At 38.8% G+C, this 26780-nt stretch overlaps 1 protein-coding gene across 1 annotated transcript; it reads left to right on the top strand.

The window, feature by feature from the left end:
* Positions 1–617: 617 nt before the first annotated feature.
* LOC307164170 (sacsin-like) lies at positions 618–25707 on the top strand. Its single transcript, XM_079880626.1, has 8 exons — positions 618–783; positions 2176–2230; positions 7675–7762; positions 7876–7987; positions 8913–9059; positions 12654–14082; positions 14177–14265; positions 14371–25707. The coding sequence occupies exons 2-8, from the start codon at positions 2196–2198 to the stop codon at positions 25233–25235; spliced, it is 12765 nt and encodes a 4254-aa protein (XP_079736752.1). The 5' UTR covers positions 618–783; positions 2176–2195; the 3' UTR covers positions 25236–25707.
* Positions 25708–26780: the final 1073 nt, after the last annotated feature.

The following is a 26780-nucleotide window of genomic DNA, read 5'->3' as shown; positions in this document are numbered from 1 at the left end:
AAGGTAGTCATAAATCCCCTTGAGCAAATACAGATTCCAGGATGTTACATTTTTTACATTGATTTTTTGTAAGGTACACTGTAAAAAAAAATTACATCCCCAAGTCAAAAATGTCTAGTGACTGATCACATCTAAATTTTTCAATTAGTCTGACGTATTATTTCTCATTGAGCCAATGTTAACAGACTATTGCAACAAGAATTGCACTTGGGTCAATTTAAAAATTTAGATGTGATCAGTCACTAGAAAATTTTGACTTGGAGAGGTTAGAAATTTTTTACAGTGTAGGCTTACTCATAATACATTAAAAAATGGATCTCCTTCTAACATTTTAAAAGCTTTCAGAATCCTTGTTTCTTTCTTTTCGATTTTGAAGAGTGACTATAAGCCTGTTCTTTATATTTCCTGCTCTTTTTTATTCAGTCATCTAGGTGTCACTTCCTCGAAACCATAACCACAAATTAACCATGGTTTTACTACAGAAAAAAAAAAAAAAAAACGGTTATGTTTGCTAAACCATGGACCATATAACCAAATTAATGGTTTTCAAACAGGCTATCCTGTTCTTTGGTTTGCAACAGTTACTTTAAGTGTCTGGTTTAGTTAAAAACGGATTTTTATTTGACAACTCATTCATTGAACTAGTGAAGGAGGAGTGTAAGTTTCGTTTCCGCTAAACAGGATCTTTCTAGTGAACAGAAACCTAGAGAATCTGCTCGCGATGAGCGGGTTATTATCAGACTCTTTCTGATCGCTGTTCACTCTGCATCAGGACCACTGAAGGTAGGAGATTACCGCATGTAGAAGTTTAGAAGTTTTTTAAATGTTACTAATATAATATAATACTATAATGTAATAGGCAATAATATAACTCAACAATATAACATAACTTATATGTATTTTTTTATTTAAAAAGTTCAAAAGTGGGTTCATAAAAATGGCATTTTGTTTTTTTTTATTTAACACAAGTATGAATAAGCTATTTTACATAGCAGACTTTTATATATAGTCCACAATTGTTAATTTTTTGGGTACTATACGGTTATCCGGACCACACTACCCGCCCCTAAACCTACCCATCACTGGGGTTACGACCAACCAAGAGCGGTTGTGGTCACGTGTGGTCAGGTGTAGTCCGGATAACCGCATAGTAATTTTTTTTGTCTTCTGGAAACATGTCTTTACAAACCTAAGTGCTTTTAATTGGCAGTTACCTACCTGTTGTCGAGGTTCAAGTGCTTTAAGACCTTTAAGTACATAGAAATATTGTATGCACATTAATCAGAGATTAAAATTAAAAAAATTCGGCAATTTCAGGTAGGCTAATTTACCACAGAAATGGAATGATTTGTACTACACTGGTTTTGCAGAGAAAAACTTTAAAATGTAAAACTTTGAAAAAAATGTAAAATTTTGATTGAAACCACTGGTTCTTGAGGCAAAGTTGTTCAGAATGAGATCGAACATATGATTTGAACATTGAATGTGTGTATGCAAGCGCTAAAGAGCCAAATGGGAGCACTGTGGATATTAGGGGTGGAGCTTAGGATGCTGTTGTAAACCGATTAGGTCGAGAGAGAGAGAGAGAGAGAGAGAGAGAGAGAGAGAGAGAGAGAGAGAGAGAGAGAGAGAGAGAGAGAGCGCACTGGAGGATTTTTCTGAAGAACAGCGGACAGTTTCACTGCTAGACTCATGAACAACCATCACAAAACATGAAAACAGTCGTAGATCAACCAACAACACAGTATAAGATTCAAGTGTGCAGAATGTAAACTTCTGAACTGGTTCAGTTGTGTGAATTCAGTAATTTTATTCTCTTGTGGACTATATGGAAAATATCTGTAATGCTGTTTAGCCTATTCAGGGCAGTACAAAATAAAGAACAAAATGCAATTTTTATGATCCTCTAATTTTAATGATTAACATTTAGCAGATTATGTGAGGTGTGTGTAATCTTATGAGCAGAACTGTGTTTTATCTGGAGGCCACAGGAGACCCAACAAAAAACAAGGCAGACAAGCTACTTAAATGTGTATGAAAAAAGAGAGATTACATTTACAGTGTTACAACAGTTTGTACAGAATAACCGTTCGAAAAGTTGGCTTCTTTTAATAATTTGGAGAATTTTAAAGTTAATTACTGTATTTTATACAGTTAAATTTTTTATCCACACAGGAGAATGTAAAAGAAGAACAATGAGTTCAGCATCGAGGCAAAAGAAGAAAAAGAAGTATGTGGTTTTATTCACTACATGTTTTTGTAATGATTATGTCCAGTTTTGTTCCTGTTTGCCTGTGTTCCCCTTTGCTAGTTTGCATGTTTTTTGACTGAGTTCACACGTGTTCCTGGTTATGTTAATTAGCCCTGTCTGCAGTTAAAGGCCCACTGAGTGCCTTGAATGTGTTGACCTAATGTCCACTGAAACATATCGATCAGCTCCTCCCCTTTTTAAATAGCCAATAGTGTTTAGTTTAAATCACAGTTCAGCCAGAGCCGTTGAGTTCGGCAAAGCTTCCTCCTAATCTCTAACCGTTTCTCCTCCTGATCTCCTCCGTATCGCTTTAAAATACAGCATTCTGTGCAGAACTCAAACGGGTCTGATAAGTTTTCTGGTGTGTGCTGACTCTGTGTATCATGTCTCTGGGCTGGAGCAGACTGTGTGTGTGACACTAATGTGAAACCAGACTTCATTCGCCCCAATGGAAAGCATATTTACACAGTGTGAATCGTTCCCTATCCCCTATATTATAGTGCACTATGTGCTGCAGCTTCAGCGTCTATTTATAGTGTAGGGGGCGGAGCTTCAGATTCTAGAGAGCATTTGATTGGACAGAAAATCTGATGAGAAGCTGAAGTGCAGTGATGCCATCAAAATCATCGATCCATATTGGGGGAAGTGAGAGGCTATAAGTTCCCTTTCAAGGGAACTCGCGCTGCGTTGATCGACGCTTAGGGAGCGCTTCGCATGACGACATCTTGAAGCACATGTAAAATCAGTCCAATGGTGTGACGGAACGTCAGAGGCGGGTGACGTCATGAACCAGGAAGTATAAAGCCTGCCCAAAACAGCCGCGCTAGCTTCTGCATCTTCAGTAGTGCTCATTGTGAAACTGTCCTTGTCTATTTGGTGTTGTTTTGTCTTTATATCAGTCTATATATATATATATATATATATAAAGTCATGGCGAGCAAGCAGCAGTTGAGGATGTGTGAGCACCCCTGCCCGCGTTATTTAACGGGTGGGGACACACACACTCTTTGTGTAGCTTGTTTGGGTGAGGATGCACTCGAGGGCGCTGGCTGTGAGCACTCTGCGGTTCCTTACGCTCTGGTTGAGGCACCGACACTGCAGCTATCTGGTTCGTCACCTCAGTCTCATGAATTCGAAGAGCTGGTTGAGGTTGTGACCAGAGTGGTTGAAAGACTAAGCATTGACTGGTCAGCAGATAAACAGGACGTTCGTTCCAAAAGTAAACTGGACGGACGCTTCATCACGGTCACAACCTCAACGCCGGGGCCTACCGAGGTGTAGATATCATGAGAGAAACCGGTTTCATATAGAGTATACAGTTCACAAACTTCTAACTATTCCTCTATATCGAACTATAAAGAACACGGTTATGGGGAGATGCCAAAAGTGGACGAGACGCTAGCAAGCTATCTCTCCCCTGAGGCGGCATCCTCCCTAAATGAATTGTTATTACTGAATTGTTAGGAGACATGGATGAGGGCGGGGGTATTGGTCTTGACATAGTTTGCGAACTACGTCAAGCCACAGATTTATCTCTCAGGGCCACCAAGGAGACGGCTAAATCCATCGGCCGCTCTATGGCAGCCCTGGTGGCCACTGAGAGGCATCTGAGGCTCAGTCTGAGCAATATTAAAGAGAAGGACAAGAATTGTCTTATAGATGCGCCCCTGTCACCTTCTGGCCTCAGTCGTCAAGAGGTTCCAGGAGGCAGCCAATCAGGCGGCTGCTTTCCAGAAGCTCCTCCCCCGTCGCTCTCATGTCTCCGGAGCTTTGTTCCTCCTCGTTATCACTTCTCTTAAAAGGATAGGAGATTTGCAAGCACTATCGGTTGCACCCTTGTGCTTGGAGTTTGCACCTGGAATGGTTAAAGCATCCCTTCACCCTAGACCAGGTTATGTTCCAAAGCTCCCCACTAATGTGGCCAGGTCTATCATGCTGCAGGCCTTTTGTCCTCCTCCTTTCCAGAACTCGGACCAGGAAAAGAATAATCTGCTATGCCCAGTCAGGGCGCTAGATGCCTATGTCCACAGAGCTGCCCTGTGGTGTAAATCTGAACAGCTGTTCGTGTGTTTTGGGCCCCCTTACAAAGGGTCCCCAGCATCTAAGCAGAGAATGAGCAAGTGGGTGGTTGAGGCTATCTCACTTGCTTATGAGTTGGTCGGACAGCCTTCCCCTGTGGCTGTCCGTTCCCATTCTACGAGGAGTGTGGCGGCCTCCAAGGCCCTTATGACAGGAGTTGCTCTCCAAGATGTTTATGATGCGGCAGGGTGGTCCTCACCGCACACATTTGTAAGGTTCTACTCTTTGGACTTGGACACTACACCAGGGTAGACAGCGACTGTCACCTGTCAGTGTACGTGGCTGTCAGCGACTAGGCTACTTCAGACTTTTACGAAGCTAGCTCTGTTTTGGGCAGGCTTTATACTTCCTGGTTCATGACATTACCCGGCTCTGACGCTCCGTCACACCATTGGACTGATTTTACATGTGCTTCAAGACGTCATCACGCGAAGCGTTCCCTAAGCGTCGATCAACGCAGCGTCTCGAGGTTACAGTTGTAACCGAGGCATTTTGAATGCTTAGCCTTTGTCTTCTAAATGCAATACCCCCCCCCCCCCCTTCAAAAAAATGGTTTTAAGTCAGTTATTTATATCTTTTGCTGTAGTGTGTCAGTAGGAAATATCAGTTTACATTTCCAAACATTCTTTTTGCCATTAATTGTAATAATCCAGTGAGATTTGTGTATGCACAAGGAGTCTGACAACAGCCGGTGTGATCTGATCTCACCATCATCGAGTCCGTCTGTGATTACATGAAGAAACAGAAGAAACTGAGACAGACTAAATCCAGAAGAACTGCGGGAACGTCTCCGAGACGCTTGAAGAAACCTTCCTGCAAAGCTACAGGACTGGGAAAAGCACTGGCACTTGCGTTAAAATGCTGTAAAGTGAGAATGCTTTCAAAAATAAAATCACAAATTGAATTTATTTATGATTTAACTTCTATTAACTAATTCAAATCAATATATGGTGTAACGACCCTTTGCGTTTAAAGCGGCTTTTGTCCAGGTACACTTGCGCATAGTTTTTCAGGGAGCTTTGCAGGAAGGTTTCTTCAAGCATCTTGGAGACGTTCCCCCCCGTACTTTTGCACAGTACTGTAGGTTCTTATTCACACTTTCATTTTGTTTAGAAGTTATTCTGCAACATGATCTCACGAGACTATGTATTTTTACGTAGCGTGGTTCACATACATTTATCTGTTTTCATACACTGAAACAGCACTAAAATATATATACGTATACACGTATTTAAACAGCACTAAAAAACATTTCGCTCTGTTCGTGACTTCTGCTGCAAACTCGTTTCGAAGGATTATGTTAAACAAAACTACACTTTAAAACCTTAAAATTAATAACATTTATGTAATCGTTTAAACATCATTCATCATGTAATACTTATTTTGTTTGCCATGGGACACAAACGGTAATATATAAAATAACTTTCTGCAGCACTAAGTAAACATAGTTACTAGCTTCATATTGTTCAGTTAACTTAATAGATGGTGAATCACTGAAATATAAAGTACATTACTGCACAAAAATAATACATGGTTTGCTAAGTTGTAAATAATGGCTAAAAGGCGTTTACTGTACATTCAGTTAATCATTAATTACTAGCTTATTATGTGGATCCTTTAAATGTTTAATAAATTGTAAATAATGACTAGTATGTCCTTATAATATGTTAAGCTAATCATTATTTACTAGTGTGTCCGTGCTTAAAGGAGAACTCCGGTCAATTTTAACATTGAGCTCATTTTATTGTACATTTGGAGTGCTGTCAATACAGAGAACAACTACAAAAATCGGTGTTGCCTACACTTGGTTTAGTTACCTATGATCACGCGCGTGAACTCGGCAATCGACTACTTTGGACTTCAACCGAAAAACAGGATGTAAACAGGTATTTGCGCTGGCTTAAATATCATCATTTTTATTCATATCTTTCACATCTACTGCAGTCAGATTCACTCGTGTTCACTCAGAAGGAATCACTCACATTTTCTGTGCACTTGTAATGACACATCAAGGATGTTAAGAGCCTAAAAGCAGGTTTAGTACTTGCCCTATTGAAGTCAACAGGGTGCAAATATTAAAAAGAGGATAACACGGTGTAGGCAACACCGATTTTTGTCGTTGTTCTCTGTACTGACAGCACTCCAAATGTACAAAAAAATGAGCTCAATGTTAAAATTGACCGGAGTTCTCCTTTAACTAAAACATTTTTGTGGACAAGTTAATCAATAATTATTTGTAACAATATTTTAAAATGAAAAGCATGATAACTCTCTAGTAATTACTGAAGTCATTGTAAGCTTTTGAAGCTTTTGGATGAAGCTTACAATGACTTCAGTAATAACTAGAGAGTTATCATGTTTTTCACTTTAGAATACTGATTGAAATAATTAGTTAGGATTTGGTAATAATTGAGTCATTACTAGTGGGTTACCATAAACTTTACTTTAGAAATAATTATACATTGTGCATTATTCACATTAATTATGAACCTGTATATAGTAGTTTTTAGTAATCCTCTGGGGGGTATGAACAAATTGTTATTGATTAGCTAATAGTGAACATTATTCTAAAATGTGACAATTATATCTTCTAAATGTGAATTTTGTCATTGTTTTGGAGCTTATAGATAACAGTAAGGCTAACATATACTAAAAGCCAAAAAATATCGTCGTTGTTATATTGCGGTTGAGATACCTAAGTGTCACAATGTGGCTGTAATGTGCACATGATGAAGAAGATAATAATCAAAATCTTTAATACTGTACATCTTATTAAAAATACAGCTTTCCGTTGTTAGTTCATGTTAGTTCACAGTGCATTGACTAATGTTAACAAGATTTTAATAAAGTATTAGTAAATGTTGAAATTAACATGAACAAAGATTAATAAATGCTGTATACGTGCAGTTCATTATTAGTTCATGTTAACTAATGTAGTTAACTCATGTTAACTAACGAACCTTATTGTAAAGTGTTACCAAATGTCTTTTAATAATAAAGCAAACTCAAGGTGTAACAGTGCATGTGTACAACAAACGCAAACACGAACACACACACAAACATCAACCGACAACTAAAGAGTGAAACAGAGCAACTTAAATACACATTGATGATGAGATGATAATGAACAGGTGAGATGATTAGATGATTGTTCATGACAGCTGATAACTGGCGGGAAACTGAGACAAAGAAACACATGTGACTGATGAAAACAAACTAAAAGTCTGGGAAAACAGAAACTAAGAACTAACAAAACTGAATAGACGAGACAATTACAGGAACCTTGAATTTGCTCTGTCTGTGTTTTGTGCAGTTTGTGATAAACTTTACATTGTTCAATGCAGAAATAAATTTGGTGCGACGTCTCCACCATTCATTGATTACCTGAAAGAGATTTTGAGAAGGTACCCAGATGGAGGACAAATATTGAAGGTACGCAAAAAAGGTTTAAATGTTGCATGAATACTTTCACATCATTGTTAAATTGTATGTATCTTAAATATCGTATCGTATCTGTGTTTAATATTAATCCTGTAACGTACCAGGAGCTGATCCAGAATGCAGATGATGCAGGAGCTTCACGTGTGGTGTTTATTCATGATGAGAGGCATTATGAGACTCAGAGCCTGTGGACTGAAGAGCTCGGAAAGTATCAAGGTATTTGTGTTGCAAACAGATTTAAATCACACTAGACTTAAACTTTATAAAATTACTGTAGAGCCCGCAACAAAGGATATTACAGTCTAGGGGTTTACATTTGTCCTCATTCATATGTCACAACCATGAAGAGTTTTGCAACTACACCTTCTGCCTTTCTTTAATGGGAGGCGGATTTTGAGCTCTGAATTTACAGTATGTTTTTATATTAAATCCAACTTTTTGGCAGCGGCTATTTGCACTGAGTGAAAATAGCAATAGATTCTAATTACACTACAATAAGTGTAAATAGTAGTTAGATGTGATTTATACTTCAAATAGTGGCAGATAGCATTTGCATCTCAGTGTTGTTGTACATTATACGGTATGCAATTATAATAAATTATTATATTTATTAAAATTATTAAATGGATTCTGCCTTATTGGGACAATAAAGCCGTCCCTACACCGACCCCTAACCCTAAACACTTTATTATTAAACACAAGTTAGACACTTTGTTTCCACTTTTCAAATGTTTTCTTCATTTTTATTGAAAATACATGCCTTTCCGATCTGATATGCGATGGGAAAAGGAAATAGAGCAAGTTCAGCAAAAGACAGATTGTGATCTCAGGTCGATTTGGGTCAAAACTTTCTGCGACACACTTTACCCCTACACTATTGCTACTGTTAATAATGCAGTGATTTAGTCCGGCCCAACCAGTGTCAAAATCACAGTTTTGTCCTAAAATAAAATAAAATAAAATGAGTTGAAAATAAGGGCATAACGTACATAGAATATGAGAGACATAACTCATTCTTCTCTGTCATGACCAGTATTTGACCAGAAACTGAAGGTCTTTACTGTGCTATAAGCAAAGTGTGTTATTTTCAAAGTAGTTTGGTCATTTTTGTCTGATCATCTGTTTGTATCTTTGATCGCAGGACCGGCTCTCTATGCCTTCAATGATGCAGCCTTCACAGAGGAAGACTGGGAGGGAATCCAGAGAGTTGGCAGAAGCATCAAGCAGGATGACCCAACAAAAGTCGGGAGATTTGGGATCGGCTTCAACTCCGTTTATCATATTACAGGTGAACTAGACTAACAAGTTAGTAGAAACGCAAACCTTCATAGAATGATGTACAGAAAGAGACTGTTACAGAATACAGTAACCTTTTTTATTGTCTAGTCTGTTTTTAATAGTAAAATGTGTATGCTTATTTCCCTTTTTTTTTTTTTTTTTTTACATTTAGATTGTCTTTTCCATCATCACTCGCTTAAAGTTAATCTTTAAATAAAACTAAAAGAACATACATTTCATAACACTGTTGAATATAATATTTAACAAGTATCAAAACAGTACATTATAATGTTCTGATTCCTACAGTAAATGCATTTGAAGCATTACAAACGATTTGTTTTATATTAGTTTTATCTTTAATCTATTAAGGCAAAATAGTGGAGAATTGTAATAAATGTGACTCTTTCCCTGCCAGCATTTTTAAATAAAATAAAAAACTTTATACACAAAGATCGCAGAGGACCCCAGATTATTGTTGTTCAACATTCACTGCACATTAAAACATCACACTCTTACTTGATCTGGACAAACTGAATATCATTAGAAATATTTATAGTGGTGGTCAGAATGAATGGCACCCCTGATAAATATGATAAAAAATGGCTGTAAAAAATAAATCTGCATTGTTTATCTTTTTGATCTTTCATTCAAAAAATTCACAAAAATCTCACCTTTCATTGAAGTAAAAGAATTGAAAGTGGGGGGTAAATCACATCATAAAGTAAATGCTTTTCTCCAAAACACGCTGGCCATAATTATTGACTCCCTGTTATTAAATACTTTCTGCAACCTCCTTTTGCCAAGATAACAGCTCTGAGTTTTCTTCTATAATGCCTGATGAGTTTGGAGAACACCTGACGAGAGATCAGAGACCATTCCTCCATACAGAATCTCTCCAGACCCTTCAGATTCACAAGTTCATGCTGGTGCTTCTCCTTCAGTTCACCCCACTCCTCTCCTATAGGGTTCAGTTTAGGGGACTGGGACGGTCATGGCAGAAGCTTCATTTTGTGCTCAGTGACACATTTTGGTGTTGATTTTGATGTTTGTTTTGGATCGTTGTCCTGATGAAAGATCCAACCACGGCCCATTATAAGATTTCTAGCAGAGGCAGTCAGGTTTAGATTTTTTATCTGTTGGTATTTGCTACAATCCATAATGCCATGTATCTGAACAAGAAGTCCTGGACCTCCAGCAGAAAAATATGCCCACAACATATAAGATCCAGCAGTGTATTTAACCGTAGACATGGGGTACTCTTCATCCCTGTGTGCACCAAACACATCTGGTGGGTTTGCTGCCAAAAAGCCCTTTTTTAGTTTCATCTGACCACAGAATCTGGTCCCTTTTGAAGATCCAGTCGTGTCTGACCACTGAATATGCTGGAGTTTATTTTTGGAGGAGCGAGGAGGACTTTTCTTGAAACCCTCCCAAACAACATGTGGTTGTGTAGGGTTTGTTTGATAATTTTATTTTAGGCTTTCTGACCCCCAAGACTCCAGTAATCTCTGCAATTCTCCATCTGTGATCCTTGAAGAGTCTTTGGCCACTCAAACTTTCCTCCTCACCATGCATTAAGGCAATATAGACACATGTCCTCTTCCTGGCAGATTCATAACATCTTTAGTTGATTATAACTTCTTAATTATTGCCCTGATGGTCAAAATGGGGATTTTCAATTCTTTAGCTATTTTCTTACATCCACTTTCTATTTTGTGATGCTCAACAATCTTTTAATGCACATCAGAACTATATTCTTTGGTTTTACTCATTGTGATGGATGATTCAGGGAATTTGGCCTTTGTGTTTCCTCATATTTAAACTCCTGTGAAACAAGAAGTCATAGCTAGACAATTTCATGTTCCTAGTCACCCTGGTGTGCTAAATAAAGGTAAATATTAATGGGAATATACTTCAGAGATACTGTATTTTACTCATATAATTATATGCCAATAATTATGGCCAACATGTTTTGGAGAAAAACATTTATTTCATAATGTGATTTCCTCCCCACTATCAATTCTTTTACTTCAATGAAAGGTTAGATTTTTGCAAAAACAATAGATAAAAAAAAACAGATAAACAAAGTAGATTTATTTTTAACAGGGATCTTACAGGGAGCACTTTTTTATTTGCCTTCTCTAAAAAAACACATGACATGGTATTAGAAAATGTTTCATAAAATTCATAGTTTTAGAGATAACATTCTCAAATTTTAAATGAAGCATGACCGCACTTGTCAAATCAACTCAAGTCACCTTTATTTATATAGCACTTTTTACAATACAGATTGTTTCAAAGCAGCTTTACAGAGATAACAGGACAATAACCGCTTTTTCACCGCTAGGGGTCGCTAACCTCTTACAATAACAAAGGTGTAGGTTGATGACGCATAAGTGGAATCATGGAACTTGCCGTCATGCTGATGGATCTAATAATGTTTATGGAGGATTGAATACATTGATGTTTTTAACATGACTGTGGAATGAAGCAGGTTGCGATTGCTAATGAGAGACAGATATCAGTGTCACACGCAAGTCCCGCGGATATAAAGTTATAAGGACATTTAATTCTACCGAACTAACTTACCCGCAAGTGCTGAATTACTACTCACACAGGTCAGTTTATTAGACGAATGAAATTTGAAACACTGTTTCACTTAGTCTAACGTTACACTATCATACTAAACAGCATTTGAGTGTGAATGGTCCATAATGTTTGAACGAAACAACTAGAGCATGAGCTAGATGTTACACACTACGCAGTTTTCCACGTCTGTCGCCCATGGTTACTATGGCAGTACGAGCGGAAACCAGGGATAACGTCATTGACAGGCGACAAGTGAACAGGGACGGGCAATTTGTAAAATTGTGAATTTCTCTGAATTTACTAATTCTTGGAAACATTTAGGATAATGGAAGTACACTATTGAAAGAAATATATAAAACTGTGCAAGTGGTTTTGGGATATTTTGATATAAAATGTATATATTATATAGTTAATATATTGTACCTTTAAGTAAGTTCAGTTATGGTTCTTTTTTTGTTGTAAAAAAGTTATTAATTTAGTTTAAATTAAATTAAGTAAACTCAAGTAAACTTGTGGCTTCAGCTTCATTGTGTTTCTAAAGCCCCTTTCACACAGATATTCCGTAAAATACATGGATAATGTGTCCTGGGATTTGTCCCGGGATCGTTTGATTTTGGTTCATTCACACTGCCAGTGATTTTCCGGAATATGTGAGTGTGTTCACACACATCCCGTAAAGATCCCATAAAGACATGTGGCGTCAGGATGTCATTGCGATGGCACGTGCGTGCATCATCACCCATTACGGCATTGGTCCTGGCTTTTGTTCACACAGGGCGCGTTCTGGGACTGATCCCGGCAATGTTACTATAGGTCCCAATCCCGGCATCAATCCCGGGACACATCAAAACCTACACACAGTTTTATAAATGACACCCAGATCAGCTGCAACATCAGTTTTTACAAATAACTGCCCCTCAGGGTACTTGTGGTGTCGGATTCTGACATTTAAATTGGCACAACACTGGCGACGCTAACAATATTTATAATTATTATTATTGTTGTTTATTTACAGACTTGCCATGTGTATTCAGTTCTGAACACCTGGCCATATTTGACCCACAAAAGAAGGTGTTTGGAGATGATGAAGAAGGCTATCGATGGTCTTTGGATGATGAAGAGGACAGAGAGAGCCTTTTGAACTTGAGAGATCAGTTCCAGCCCTTTCAAAATGTAGTCAGTCATGTCAACAGTTGTTCCTGGGAGAAGGTCATCAGCGAGGAGCAATACTTCAAAGGAACGCTTTTCCGTTTCCCTCTGCGCAATGAGGCTTCTGAGATCTCAGATAACTTGTATGACTCCACAAAAGTTACACAGCTTTTTGACAGTTTCATTGGTGATGCAGACATCAGTCTTCTTTTCCTGAGAAATGTGTCATCCATTACTTTGCTGCATATTGACACCAATGGCTTCTGCAACAATAGGCTAAAAGTTTCAGCGTCAAATCAATTTTACACTGACCTTTCTCATGTTAAGCAGGAATCGTTTGACAGAAAAACTTGTTTGAAAACAGTGTCACACATTTCCCAGAAAATGGAAGAAACAAAGTCTCAATGGCTTGTGACAACTTGCCTTCTGAAACATGGGTATATACCAGAGATTGACTTTCTAGCCAGTAAGCTGAGCTTCTACCCTCAAGTTGATGCAGCTTTTCAAATAGATGAAGACAGATCACTTTGCAAAGGACGACTAAGTTGCTTTCTGCCACTTCCAAATAATGACTCAAACAAAACTGGGCTTCCCATTCACGTCAATGCTTGCTTTGGCCTGACAGATAATCGGAGGTTCATTAAGTGGCAAGAGGAGGATCAGAAGAATGACGAGTCTGCAAAGTGGAATGAGCTACTTATAAAAGATATTCTTCCTCATGTATATCTTATGATGATCCTGGATGCCATTCAGTTATCCAGAAACTCGACCCTGCCTGCTGCCACTGTGTACAATCTTTGGCCTGACCTATCCAAGACTGTACATAAAGACAGATGGCATGAAGTTGCAACAGACACTCTGAAGGGTCTAATTGAATACGAGATCTTTCACCTTGCCAAAGATGAGAAAATCTGGGTGTCTCCCTCAGATGCGGTTTTTCCAGTTAACAATATATGTAGTGACACAATGTCTGCAGTGTCAAGATTATTGATTTCTGAAGGAGAGAACCTGGTCACAGTCCCAGAACATATTTTGAAAGATGTTCGAAAAATCTTCCCTGAAAATGATACCTTGACATGGGTGACTCCATCTTGTGTTAGAGATGTCCTTCACAGAAGTAAGACTGAAAACCTCAGTAAAGATGACAGATACTCTCTTCTTGAATTTGCTCTTAGTGATGAGAAGTACACAGAGCTACAAGGTCTTAAGCTTCTGCCTCTCAGTGATGGAACCTTCACTTCATTTAGCAATGAAGTGCAGAACACTGTTTTGATCGACAATGAGAAGCTTCCAAGGTAAGGTGTGATACAGTTGTCTCTTTCCTACTTGAATTCTTTGGTGTGTTTATATTGTGTTTTCAAAGTACCAATCAATTTTTTCTTTGTTTAGAACATTGCTGCCATTTTGTAAAGAAAGATTTATACCCAACGATCTGAGCCATGTTTGCACTAAGCAACTAAGGAAACTAGCAACAAAGAGTAAGACAACTGTTTCATATATTTTATCGAGAGTGCTTATAAAATATTGAATTAATATCATACATGTTTGTGAAATTTGGTCTCAATCATTTCACTTTTTTTCAGACACATACAACATAATCAATTTGGATGCTAAACACGTTGTTGCACTCACCAAGAAGCACTTACCCATGGACTGGAAGGTGACCCAAGATCATGTGACATGGAAAACAACAGAAGATCATCATCCACCAAAGAGCTGGCTGGCTGAATTCTGGAAGTTTCTTAGCACTGAATGGAATGAGTTAAATTACTTTATTGACATGCCTTTAATACCACTGGAGCCACTACAGAGTTCAGGCAATTCTGTACTGTTAGCAAGGTTGCAGAGTAACACAACTTTGATTTTTCAGAGTAGCACAGCGTCTAGCTTGTCAGATCATGTTCAGAAAGTGTTAGGAATGGTGGGGTGTACAGTCATAAAAAGAGATATGTGTCTTAGACATCATGACATTGAGAGGTATGTTCTTCCCGCTTCACCAAGAAGTGTTCTACAAGTCTTTGTGAACTCACACAGAGATCAGGTCATCAAAGGCATTGCCTCTGCTTCATCACAGGAAAAAGAGGAGTTGAAAGTGTACCTATCTTCTTTGGATTCTCTCTCAAATGCTGAAAAGATCCTGCTTTCCATGTTGCCAATCTTCAGAATGATGTCTGGGAAATATGTTGCAGTTCAATCAAAGCAAGCAGTTGTTTCAACCACCAAACCAACCATTCCAAATGATTTGCCAATGCCTGAGACCATTGTAAAGTGTGCAAATGAAGCTGATCGCAGACTTTTGACTCTTCTGAAAATTGAACTCTTAGATGCCGCTAAGTTGGCTGTTTGTTTGGTTGACTCTATTGAGACAGCCTCTTTCAAAAAAGGGGAGGAACAGACAGTAATGACCTGGATATTGACTAATGGTAGCATTCTACTCTCACAAAGTGAGCAGCTGCTCATGAAAACTAAAAGGCTCACATTTATTGAGACAACTCATGGAGAACACAAACACGCCTCAGATGTTTTTGATCCAAGAAACAGGACATTTCAGGATCTTTTCGAGGCAGATTTCTTTCCCCCACCTATTTACACAAAGACAGAGGAAATGCTTCAGAGTTTGCGGCGCCTTGGCCTAAGGACAGAGCAAAAACAAATATCAACAGAAAACATACTCCAAGTCATAAATCATACTGAAAAGCTTTTTGTCCACTCACCAGATAAGGCATCAAAAAAAGCACATACTCTTGTTCGAGTCCTGAATGAGAATGATTTCCTTTCAAAATTCACCAAGGCGCAGATAGAAGAGCTGAAGCAAAGGCAGTGGGTGCCCTGTGAAAATCCAAAGTTCTTGAATGGAAGCGTTTGTAGAAATCTCAAGAGAGGTCTGTATAAGCCAACTGAAGTACGGGATTCAAAGTATTCTTCAGTTGTTGGATATGTAATGCCACTTACCTCTGAGCTAACAGGACATGTCTGCAAAAATCTTGGACTTTATGAACCCCCTCCTGCTGAAAAAGTCTTGGAGAACCTCTCTGCACTGAGATCAATGGTTAACCCAAATTCAGATTTTCAGCTTAAAACCGAGCTGCACAGTATTTACAAATTCATGCAAGACAACGTGAGAAATTTCACAGATTTAATGGACACAAAAAGCATCCCCTGGATATGGAATAAAAGTGAGTTTGTCTGTCCAGGAGATATAGTTTTAGCCTATCCACCTGAATTGGATCTAAGCCCCTACATCAAGAAAGTGCCTGAAGAGTTTTTGCAATATAAAAACCTACTAACAAAATTTGGGGTGAAGAAAACTCTGTCCGATGAAGAGATTGAAGACATACTCCATGACATAAAACAAAGAATTGACTGCAGGTATCCTCCTCATGGAGACTTGACAGAACGTAAAGTGTCAATTGCCATTCTTGACTGGATGCGAAAGAATGAGAAGCTTTTAAAGGACAGTACCCCTGTGCCTGTCATGGCACAAAATCAAAACTTTACTCTGCAGTCTTTGTCCAAAACAGTCTTCTGTGACATCAGTGCTGAAGGACTTGATGACCTGAAACAAGACAATGAGGAGTTCTATGTCATTCATGAAGAAGTTTTACCCATCACTGCAAAATGGTTGAGAGTCCCATCCTTAAGTACTCGCATCTTAAAACCACAGCTCATACAAGCAGGGCAAGAGTCCTTTGGTATAGAACAGTGTGGGCAATCTGAACCAATTACTCAAAGAATTAAAAACATTCTGAAAGAGTATGATGAAGAAAGTGATATTTTCAAAGAACTCCTACAAAATGCTGAGGATGCTGGGGCAACCACATGTAAATTCCTCCTTGACTTCAGAAAACACAAAGACCCCCCTGAAACTCTCTTTGATCATGGAATGGCTCTCTGCAATGGACCATGCCTTTGGATCTTCAACAATGAGCTTTTTTCACAAGAAGACTGGAGAAACATTGTCAAAGTGGGATCAGCATCAAAGGAAAAAAAAGTTGAGATGATTGGAAAGTTTGGGCTTGGATTTAATGCTGTTTACCATGTGAGTGATATTCCTTCAATTTTGAGTGGAAAAAGCCTTCTCATACTTGATCCAAATGTCACCCATTTGGAAAAGCACATAACCAGCAAAGGAAACCCAGGAATTAAACTTGACCCATTCCAGGAACGACTGTACAAAAGGTTTCCTGGCCAGTTTAAATCTTATGAAGGAATTTTTGATTGTGATTTGTCAGTGCAAAACAGCAAGAAAGCTTACAATGGCACCTTGATTAAATTACCATTTCGCACTCAGGAGGAGGCCAACAAGTCAGAGATCAGTTCAAAGGTATATGATGTGGAGCGAATTAGGAGTTTTAAAAATCATTTGACTGACAATTCACAAACACACCTACTATTTCTGAAGAGCATTACATCTATGTCCCTTCAAATTGTCCCTGAAAACGCATCGACTCCTCCATGGAATGATCAGATTCAGACTCCTCTCAAAATATCCAGAGAAGTCATGAATTCAATTGCTGTCTCGAATAACACACGTCTACAAGAGGTCGAGAACACCTTCAGAAATAGTGATATCAAATGCCTCAACATTATTGATGTCAACAAAGCACACATTGTTAAAATAGTTCAGGAGACCTCAGATAAATCCCTCACCCAGTACTGGCTTTTGTACTCCTGTTTTGGGACGCATGATTCTTTGCAAATGTTCCAGAGAAGAAATGAACAAGAGCATGTGTTTTCATTTCCAATTGGAGGTATAGCTGTACCTTTGCATAAAGAGGCAAAAAATAATTCATGGTCTCCTGATGAAAGCCTGAAGCATGAAGGCCAGGCTTTTTGCTTTCTTCCTCTCTCAATTGAGACGGGTCTTCCAGTCCATGTCAATGGAACTTTTGCAGTCACATCTAATAGGAAAGGATTATGGGGAAAAGGAGTGAAATCTGAGTGGAACAAAGCTCTACTGAAAGATGCTGTAACCTCTGCTTACATCACTACACTGCTTGAGCTGAAAAAAATGGCCCAAAATGGACATATCCAGAACTATTCCTTCCATACATTCTGGCCTAAGACAGAGACAGTAAGCAAAGCATTTTTACCCATGGTTGAGTCTTTCTACTCAGCAGTTGTGCAGAATGTCAATGGCAAATCTCTGGAGCTTTTCAGCAATGGACATAATTGGTGTTCTATGGACAACGTGAGATTTCTGAATCCAAAAATTGAGGAGAGCCGAGTAATTGGAGACATTGCCATGAAAGTGTTCTTGAGCTTGGGAGCTTCATATTCCAGTGTTGTTTCTCTCCCATCATGGGTAAGACAGAGTTTCATCGATTGTGGATTTGAGCCAGAGATCAAACAGAGAACAATCAACTGGCCTGAGTTTTACAAAATTGTTTTTGAGAACTTGAGTTCAGTGGACACACAGAGCAGAAATACTCTTGTGTTGAATGCCATTGACTTGAATGATCCAGCTGTTGATGACCTACTGAAAAGCTACCCTTGTATTCCAACACAGAGTTGTAAGAAGCTTCAGTTAATCAAGCGACTTGTGAATCCTTCTGGCAAAATGGCTTGTTTGTATGAACTTAAGGAAGGACGCTTTCTTGAAGGAACAGAAAATGACTTTCTCTCACCAAAAAGGATTCAACGGCTTTCAGATCTGGGAATGCTGAGTGACCACCTCCCTTTAGAGGACATCATAGAAAGAGCAGAGAAGATAACCAGTGTTTGGCAACAGGATAAATCTGGATATCGTAAACGTCTTCAGTGCCTTGTGGAGTCAGTGAAAGACTCCCCAGAAGATGTGAATTCTCTGCACTGGCACACACTGTCTCAAATACCATTCCTTCCTGCCTTAGTTCCTTTAGTTCAGCAAAACAAGAACGCCACCGTTCTTAAAAAACCCTCTGAAGTTTACAGTGACAGTTGTCTCAATTTAGTAAGCATGACAGAATTCACAGTTGATCATTCAAACCTTCAAATACACAATTATCATCCAGTTTTCCAAAAATTGAGAGTACTTACAAATCCACCAGTTGAGACGGTTCTTCAGCAGCTGTTAAATGCACACCAACATTGCAAAGCATTTGAAAAGACAGCTCTCTTCAACATTGCCCAGTATTGCTATGAATATCTCAACAAATACTTGTTTGAACAGAAAGATCCCAATCCCATTATTGAGCAAGCAAAATCATTTCCATTCATTTTCATTGAGGATCAATTTGTAAATGTGATGTCAGTGGCCAGAAGTACAGAATTTGAGGAGAAACCATATCTCTATGTGCTTCCAGTCATCTTCTCCAAATTTGAGAGGCTCTGGGACTGCCTTGGTGTCAACAAACAATTTACAAAAGAGCAATTTGTTGCTGCACTTAATAAAATTGAGAATTTAAATAAATCTCAACCTCTTTCCACGTCAGACCTCGATAAGTGTGTCACAATACTCATAAATGGGCTATACAAAATCAAAGACGAAAAGCTTACAAACTGTCTCATACCTGATGAGAGAGGTGTGTTGACATCTTCTAAAGAGCTGAGATTTAATGACAGCCCATGGATGCCTGTCTCAGCTGGTGTCAAGCTCATCCATGATCTGATACCTCGTTCTGTGGCCTGTCATTTTGGTGTTAAGACAACAAGACACCATACTCTGAATAATCATTTGGTCAGTCAGTTTTCTCTTCATGCCAAAGAATTTGGACAAAGTGAGAAACTACCTGTCCGAATAAAAAATATAATTGATGCATATCCATCTAAAAAGGATGTTCTGAAAGAGCTCATTCAAAATGCTGATGATGCAGAGGCAACAGAAATTCACTTTGTGTGGGACAAAAGAAAACATAAGAGTGAAAAAATATTTGGAAAGGAATGGGAACTGGTTCAAGGCCCGGCTCTTTGTGTGTACAACAACAGAACATTTTCTGATGATGATCTGCAGGGGATTCAGCAGCTGGGGGAAGGAGGAAAACATGGCACTTTAGGCAGAACTGGAAAATATGGACTTGGCTTCAATTCCGTGTATCATCTGACAGATTGTCCATCTATCCTGACCGGTGACAAATGGCTCTGCATTTCTGATCCAAATCTAAAATATGTGGAAGGTATAACAAAAGAGTCCCCAGGCTGCATGTTTTCAGTTGATGATGAATTAAAAAAATCTTTTGAGGATGTTTATCATACCTTTCTCCCAGAAATGTTTGCCCTCAATTCTGGAACCATGTTCAGGCTCCCTCTCAGAACAGAGGAAATGGCAGAACAATCTGAAATATCTAGACAGACCGTCACAGATCGTGACATGAACGACCTTTACTCTGCCTTGACTGAAGATCCTGAAGGACTAATTCTCTTCTTGAAACACATAACAAAAATTCAGTTCTTGGAGATCGGTGAAGATGGAAAAGGGAAAAAAGTTCCTTTCCTTATTGAAAAAAAACAAACAGAGAAGAACACAGTAAGCAGGGAAAACTTTCACAGACATGTTCGAGAATCCCTCATGTCAGGAACAGCAGAACCCTGCAAAACCATCTATGACATTCAAATCTCATCTGGAAATAACCAAAGTCAGTGGGTCATTGCAGAGTGCTTTAGCTTTTCAAGACAAAACTATGAGCAAAAAAACAAGCAATTTAATTTGAAAGTTCCTCAAGCTGCTCTGGCTGCATGTAGGAAATGCTCATTTAACTACAAATTTACTGGCAGGGCGTTTTGTTCTTTGCCATTACCTGGAGAAACTGGTTTACCAGTTCATGTGAATGCAAATTTTGAAGTAGATTCTTCAAGAAGGGATTTGTGGAAAGAGGATGGCGATAGTCTGAAGACAGAGTGGAACCAGTCACTGAAAGTAAACATAATTTCACCACTCTATGCTGACCTCCTGTTACATCTGTGTTCAGTCATGAAGAAGGATACACCTAAAGTTCTTGTATCCCTCAAGTTAGAACTGGAGACTTCTTGCCTTGATTACTTTCCATGCATTTCAGAGAAAGTAAACAAAGGCTGGCATGAGATGATCCATGAGGTCTATAGATCGATCAGCCAACGTGATCTTCCAGTCATACCCACTGTACATGCTGTTTCTGTTGAGTCATCACACCTTTCACAACAAAAATACACAGTTACCTGGTACAGTCTATCTAAACCACATTCAGAAAATTGTCCATATTTTACAAGTACTGACAAAGATGGAATTTTCGAAATTTTAGATGACACAGGGATGAAATTAGTGCCAGACACTTTTAAAATGCATGAAATAAAATCCAACTTCAAATCAGCTGGTGTGAATGTGACAGAAGTCAGCGCTTCAACAGTGATGAATTTCTTGAAACAAAGATCATTGAATGATCCTTACCAGACAACTGGTGGATTGCCTTTGCCCATCAACCAGACCTTGATCAAAAACAAAAAAAGATGTTCAAAACTTCTGAGCTTCTGCTTGACAAATGCCAATGAGAAAAATGTTCATGACCTCAATGGGCTGCCTCTTCTCCTCACAGAAGATCAGATGTTAAGAGTCTTCGACTCTAAATCCCCAAAGCTGATATCAAGATTTAACTGTCTTTTCCAAGGACATCAGGAAATGTTTGCAGACAGTTATGTGAATAGAAGTCATGTCCAAATTCTGTGTCAGGGAAAGTTAATTAAGGACTTAACAATTGACATAGCAGCAGAGTATTTGAAACTAGAACTTGCTCAACTCCTCAGTCAGTCATTACCTGATCAAAGGTGCCAGCTTTACAAAGCAGAGGCAGAGACGATCAAATGGCTGAAAACATTATGGAGCTTCTTTGATGATCAAAAGATATTCTACCAAAATGAAAATATGAATGTCTTCAGTGAGATAAAAAAGCACTTTGATGACAGTCCTATTTTACCAGTCATTTGCCCCAGTCAAAATAACACACATTTCTTACAAACATTGGGAAACATATCAAAAGTGATTCAGTATCAAGAAGTGACTCTGAAGCCAGATGAAAAAATAGCTTCCATTCTCATAAAACTCGGGTTTATGAAATTAGACTCCAGCTTTTTCATTGGTCTCATTGTTGAGTTCCGTTTCATGTATATGAATCCAGAACTCCTGCAAACAAGAGACAGCAGTGCTGTCTTAGAAGAGGTTTATCATGTACCTCATTCCCAGTTTGAGGAGCTGTCAAAAGATGAATGTGTAGATCTTCAACGCTTCTTACAGAATGGGATCAGAGATTCCAAAAAGAAAAGTGGACATGTGGGTATACTCAAGTCCTTGCCCCTGTTTGAGTCAATAACAGGAAAACGGGAAAGGATCGATTTACATAGAATGATTTTCATTCTGAAATCCAAGCATCAGAATGACTTTCCAAACTTGTACCATGTTGATGGATGTGACAGTATTTTCCTGAAGAACACCTTTGTGAACCTAGACTTGGCAGAATGTCTAAACATAAAGATTCTAGATGATCTGGAGTTCTGTGTACAGTTTATTCTTCCTTCTGTGCACATGATGAAAGAGGCCAAGCTTCTTGATTTAATGCGATTTTTAGTGGAACTTGGACCAGTGGACCCCAGGATTGTCTCTGCATTGAGAGATGTCCGATTTATTAGAGACATCCATGGCTCTCTTCAGGTGGCTTCATACTTCTATGATGACAATGTACACCTTTACAGTGCAATGCTTCCAAAAGAGAGATTTGTGCCAGAAAAGTTTTGGGACATTTTCCAAGGTAAACGTACAGAAGCACGTTGTCTCTTAAACGGCCTTGGTTTAAAACATGAAGTGTCTGATGAGGAAATTATTCAGTTTGCAAAACAAATTGAATCTGAAACAAGAGGCAACACTCCTCTAGATGTTCTCAAGAAAAGATCAAAACTTTTGCTCAAGAGTGTTTTGTCAAAGAACAGTGACAAAAACTCAAATTTACTTAACAGAGTTGCTGACATAAAATTCATCTTCCCAGTGCAAATTCAGCAAAAACTTTGTGATTATCACAAGGCCTTTGCTCAAGAGAGGGACGTTGTTGCAATCAGTGGATCATTGATTGACAGAGACAGTGATCACCATTATCTGATATGGACATCTATGCCAATCCTACCTTCAGAACTCTGCTCTTCACATCACATAAAGAAAATGAAGGATGCCGGAGCCTTGGAGACTCCAACCCTTGGACAAATAGCTGCTAATCTGAAAAACATCTGTACGTCTCAGTGTCACACTGACACATTATTAGAAACAAGAAACACAGTATTTAGCAAGTCATACGCATACCTTCAGTCAATAAATGTTGATGCCTCTCTGTTCTCAGACCTCCCCATTATCTTGGTAGAAAGCAGGACAAAACTTGTGAAGGCAAAGCAGACAGCACTTGTGCTACATGATGCTCTTGAGTTTAGGCCTTATTTGTACCGCATACCATCGAATTATATGAAATTTGAAGATTTCTTTAAAAAGATTGGTGTAAAGGAGAGGCCCACCATTAATCAATATATCACTGTTCTTCAAGAAATCTATTCTGATAGTTCTGACAAAGACAGCCTTCAGGCAAATCAGCAGATAACTGTGAAGCGTGTTGTACAACAGCTGTTTTGCCTGCTGAAAGAGGATCAGAACAAAACCTCTTTCCAAAACGACCTACTTTATCTTCCATCAACAGATGGAAGACTCTATGAATCCAACACTTTGTTCTTCAACGACACAGTCTTCCAGCCTGCAAGACTTGAGGGTCCTTTGGAAAACAAGCTGAAATTGCTGGAAAAATTTAACTGCTGTCATCTTGGAAATGATCACTATGAACATCAAAAATTGTTGCAGTTCCTTCCACAGCAAGTTCGCCCCAAATTTCTCTCGGTTGTAGTTTCTGAAAACCTGGAGGGAGCAAGTTTCCAATATTGCGATGAAGGGGGATGTGAATTTAGTGGCTGGTTTGACAAACACTTGTCTTCTGCTGCATTTCTTCATGGTCTAGTCTGCCTCATCAGAGAAGACAGCAAAGGTGGGGTTTCACAGTCTGAAGCTGCAGGAAAGTGTGAAGAAATCTTTTCTAAGATTCAGATTATCTGTTGCAAAACTCTTCAAACTGAACTTCTGTTAAACCATGAGGCACTTGAAGGTAGTAAGGCTGAAACAGATGTTTATGTAAAAAGAAAGAAAGATGGATGTAGTTTCTACTTGAAACACAATGATGACATGGCCCACAAAGTAGTAAATGAAGTTAATATGTGTCTTACTAAAGAAATCAATGCTCTTCTTAAGAACTGTCTGACCATCTCAAGACTTCTAGTCCTTGGGCAACTTCTGTTGTGTGATAATATGGAGGATGTTGAGAAAACATTGGCGAATCATGGCATTCATAATAGTGGCCTCGAGGAAGGACATGATGCCTTACCGAAACCTGGATGTCTCATACCTGAAGAATGGCATGACTGCCTTGATATGAACTTCCTCAACAACTTTGAAAGTGGAGAGTATGTTGGCTTCAGCAAGGATGAATCCGGTGAATATTTCTATGCCATTGTTATCAATCGACTGGATGATCCACTGGGACAATTTCCTGCCAGATATAAAATACAAGTTGGTAGTGATGACTTAATTGAAGTAAGCGCTCTTGACCTTTACCAATTTAAACGGGAAAAGAAGGCAACTGTGTCAACAGGGTCCACTTGCACAGATATAGAACTTCTTTTGACGTCCAGGCCTCCACCCAAAACAGTCTTTCCGGGGACATTTGAAGAAATCAAAAGAGAAATTGACCAAAGCTTAAATGAAATCTGGAATATGTCAAGTGAGGACAAACAAAAAGCCATTAAACGTCTCTACCTCCGGTGGCATCCAGACAAAAACCCAGGCAATGAAGAACTTGCCAATGAGGCTTTCAAATACATGCAAAACAGAATTGAGGAACTACAACAAGGGAAAACTGCAGATAGCACATCCTCAACCTGGAGAGACTTTCGAGATTTCTATGACACGTGGAACACAGAGGCACGGAGCCACAGGACGGGACGCGAGAGGTTCTATCAGAACTACTCTAGAAGACACTATAACTTTTGGTCATACCACAGAGAAACACCAAGGCCAAACACAGGAGAGGCAAAGCGCTGGTATGAACAGGCTCAATGTGACATCAGAGCAGCTCACAATGACACTGGAGGAGATTGCTCAGAGTGGTGTCTGTTTAAGGTGCATCAGGCTGTGGAAAAAGCCCTGATAGCAGCAATGTACAAGAGAAGTGGAGAGCATCCCAAGAACTGCTCAATAACTAGCCTTGCTCAGCAGGTGTCCCATTACAGCTCACAGTTGACTTCTTTACCAAACACTGTGAAGCAACTGACTGAACTTGGTGTTGATGGCAAAAAAACTCAGTATCCGAACTATCACCAATTTCCTCACATTCCAAACAAGCAGTTCAACTTCGATAAAGCTAGAAGTGCACTGGATATTGCAACAAAGCTTTTAGAAAAAATAGAAGAATACATTTCTTAAAGTAGCTTGAAATCACAGACTATGTTCCACTGAGACGATCATGAGGATCTTTTCATGTAACAATGCTGATATTCTTTTTTTATCTGTTTAGTACTGCTACCATGCATACTGGAAATTCTTATATCTTTGTAATCATGTTTTGATAATTCTAAGTCTACTTCTCTTCTTGCTTACTGTTATATTTAGCATTTATAGTATTGTATACTGGGCATTTTTGTAGCAAACAGTAGAGCAATGCCCATGTAATGGGTTTCATTCCCAGGGAAACCATTACATTAATGTATATATTGAATGCAATGTAAGTTACTTTAGATAAAAATGTCTGCAAAATGTGCAATATAATTGACATTTGAATTAAAATTTCAATGTAAATCATTTAAAAGCATGTTTTTTATTAAGAAATATTAACAGAAGTCCAAAGCTGTGTAAACCAAATATTCACTAAATGACAGAACTGCAAATAAAATGAATGAATTTGAAATACAAATTACATCCAAAGGGACAGGAAAATATTTAAGGTAATGCTGTGAAATGAAGTGCATTACACATTTTATGTCTGGATCCTGCTTTTGGCATCAGGCGGTCCTTTGCCCAGTGATGAGAAAATAATCGATATTACAAAAAATAAAACAACACAAATATTACAAAATGTGACATTAAAAAGTGTATAAGTCACTTTTATTTATAAAGTAAGAGTGTCCAACGGCGACACCCGCAGGTGAAGTTACAGAGGGGGGTGTCTCTCTTGCCTTCTCTGAGCTCCATTGACTTAAAGTCCCCCTGTAGTCAATTATTTTATCCCTTAAAACTCATCTTTTATCACCCAAATTACATATTTTCCTTGAAAACAAAAAGTCTTCATTCCTTAAAATAGCTTGAATGTAACTCGAATGTAACCCTTGCCTCATTTAGTATACACGGTTCTATGAATATGCAAATGAGCCCCGCCTCCACTCACTCACAGCTCAGAGATCCACTCGTTGATGGTCACACGTTGATCTGATTGGTTACAAGGTAGTTTGTGACATCAGAAACTTTAAAGATTTATAAAAACAACACAGACATATAAACAACATTAAAACCTGGATTTTCACCACAGGCGGTGAAGCATGAGGTGGTTTTAGTTGGGGGTAATTGATAATGAATGGGCGAAAGTCACATGAGAGGAGGCTATGCCTCCATTGCACTTTGATTGGATATGATCGGTTGTGATTGGGTATGATTGGTTCATGCGATAAATCCTGCCTCTTGTTTTCATGGGTGTTCTCGAATCGGCCTGAATGAAGACTGTCAGGTTGAGTGAAGGGAGCGAGGGCTCAATTGCGAGAAAAAGGGCTTTTATTCAATATATCACAAAATAAAGCAAAACACAAACAAAAACTACCCCGAGGGGGAAAACAAGACGGACTTGGACTTGGACTTGGACTTGGATGAAGCACACAGCAGGAAAACACACAGTGTACGACGACGAACCAGCACAAGACTGAAGACACAAGGAGAATAAATAGGAAGAGCAAACAAAGCAGGTAACGAGGGAGGACAGGT

Source organism: Squalius cephalus, assembly GCF_949319135.1.
Source record: "Squalius cephalus genome assembly, chromosome: 9".
Lineage (NCBI taxonomy): Eukaryota > Metazoa > Chordata > Actinopteri > Cypriniformes > Leuciscidae > Squalius > Squalius cephalus.
This window is presented reverse-complemented; position numbering and strand designations above follow the sequence as displayed.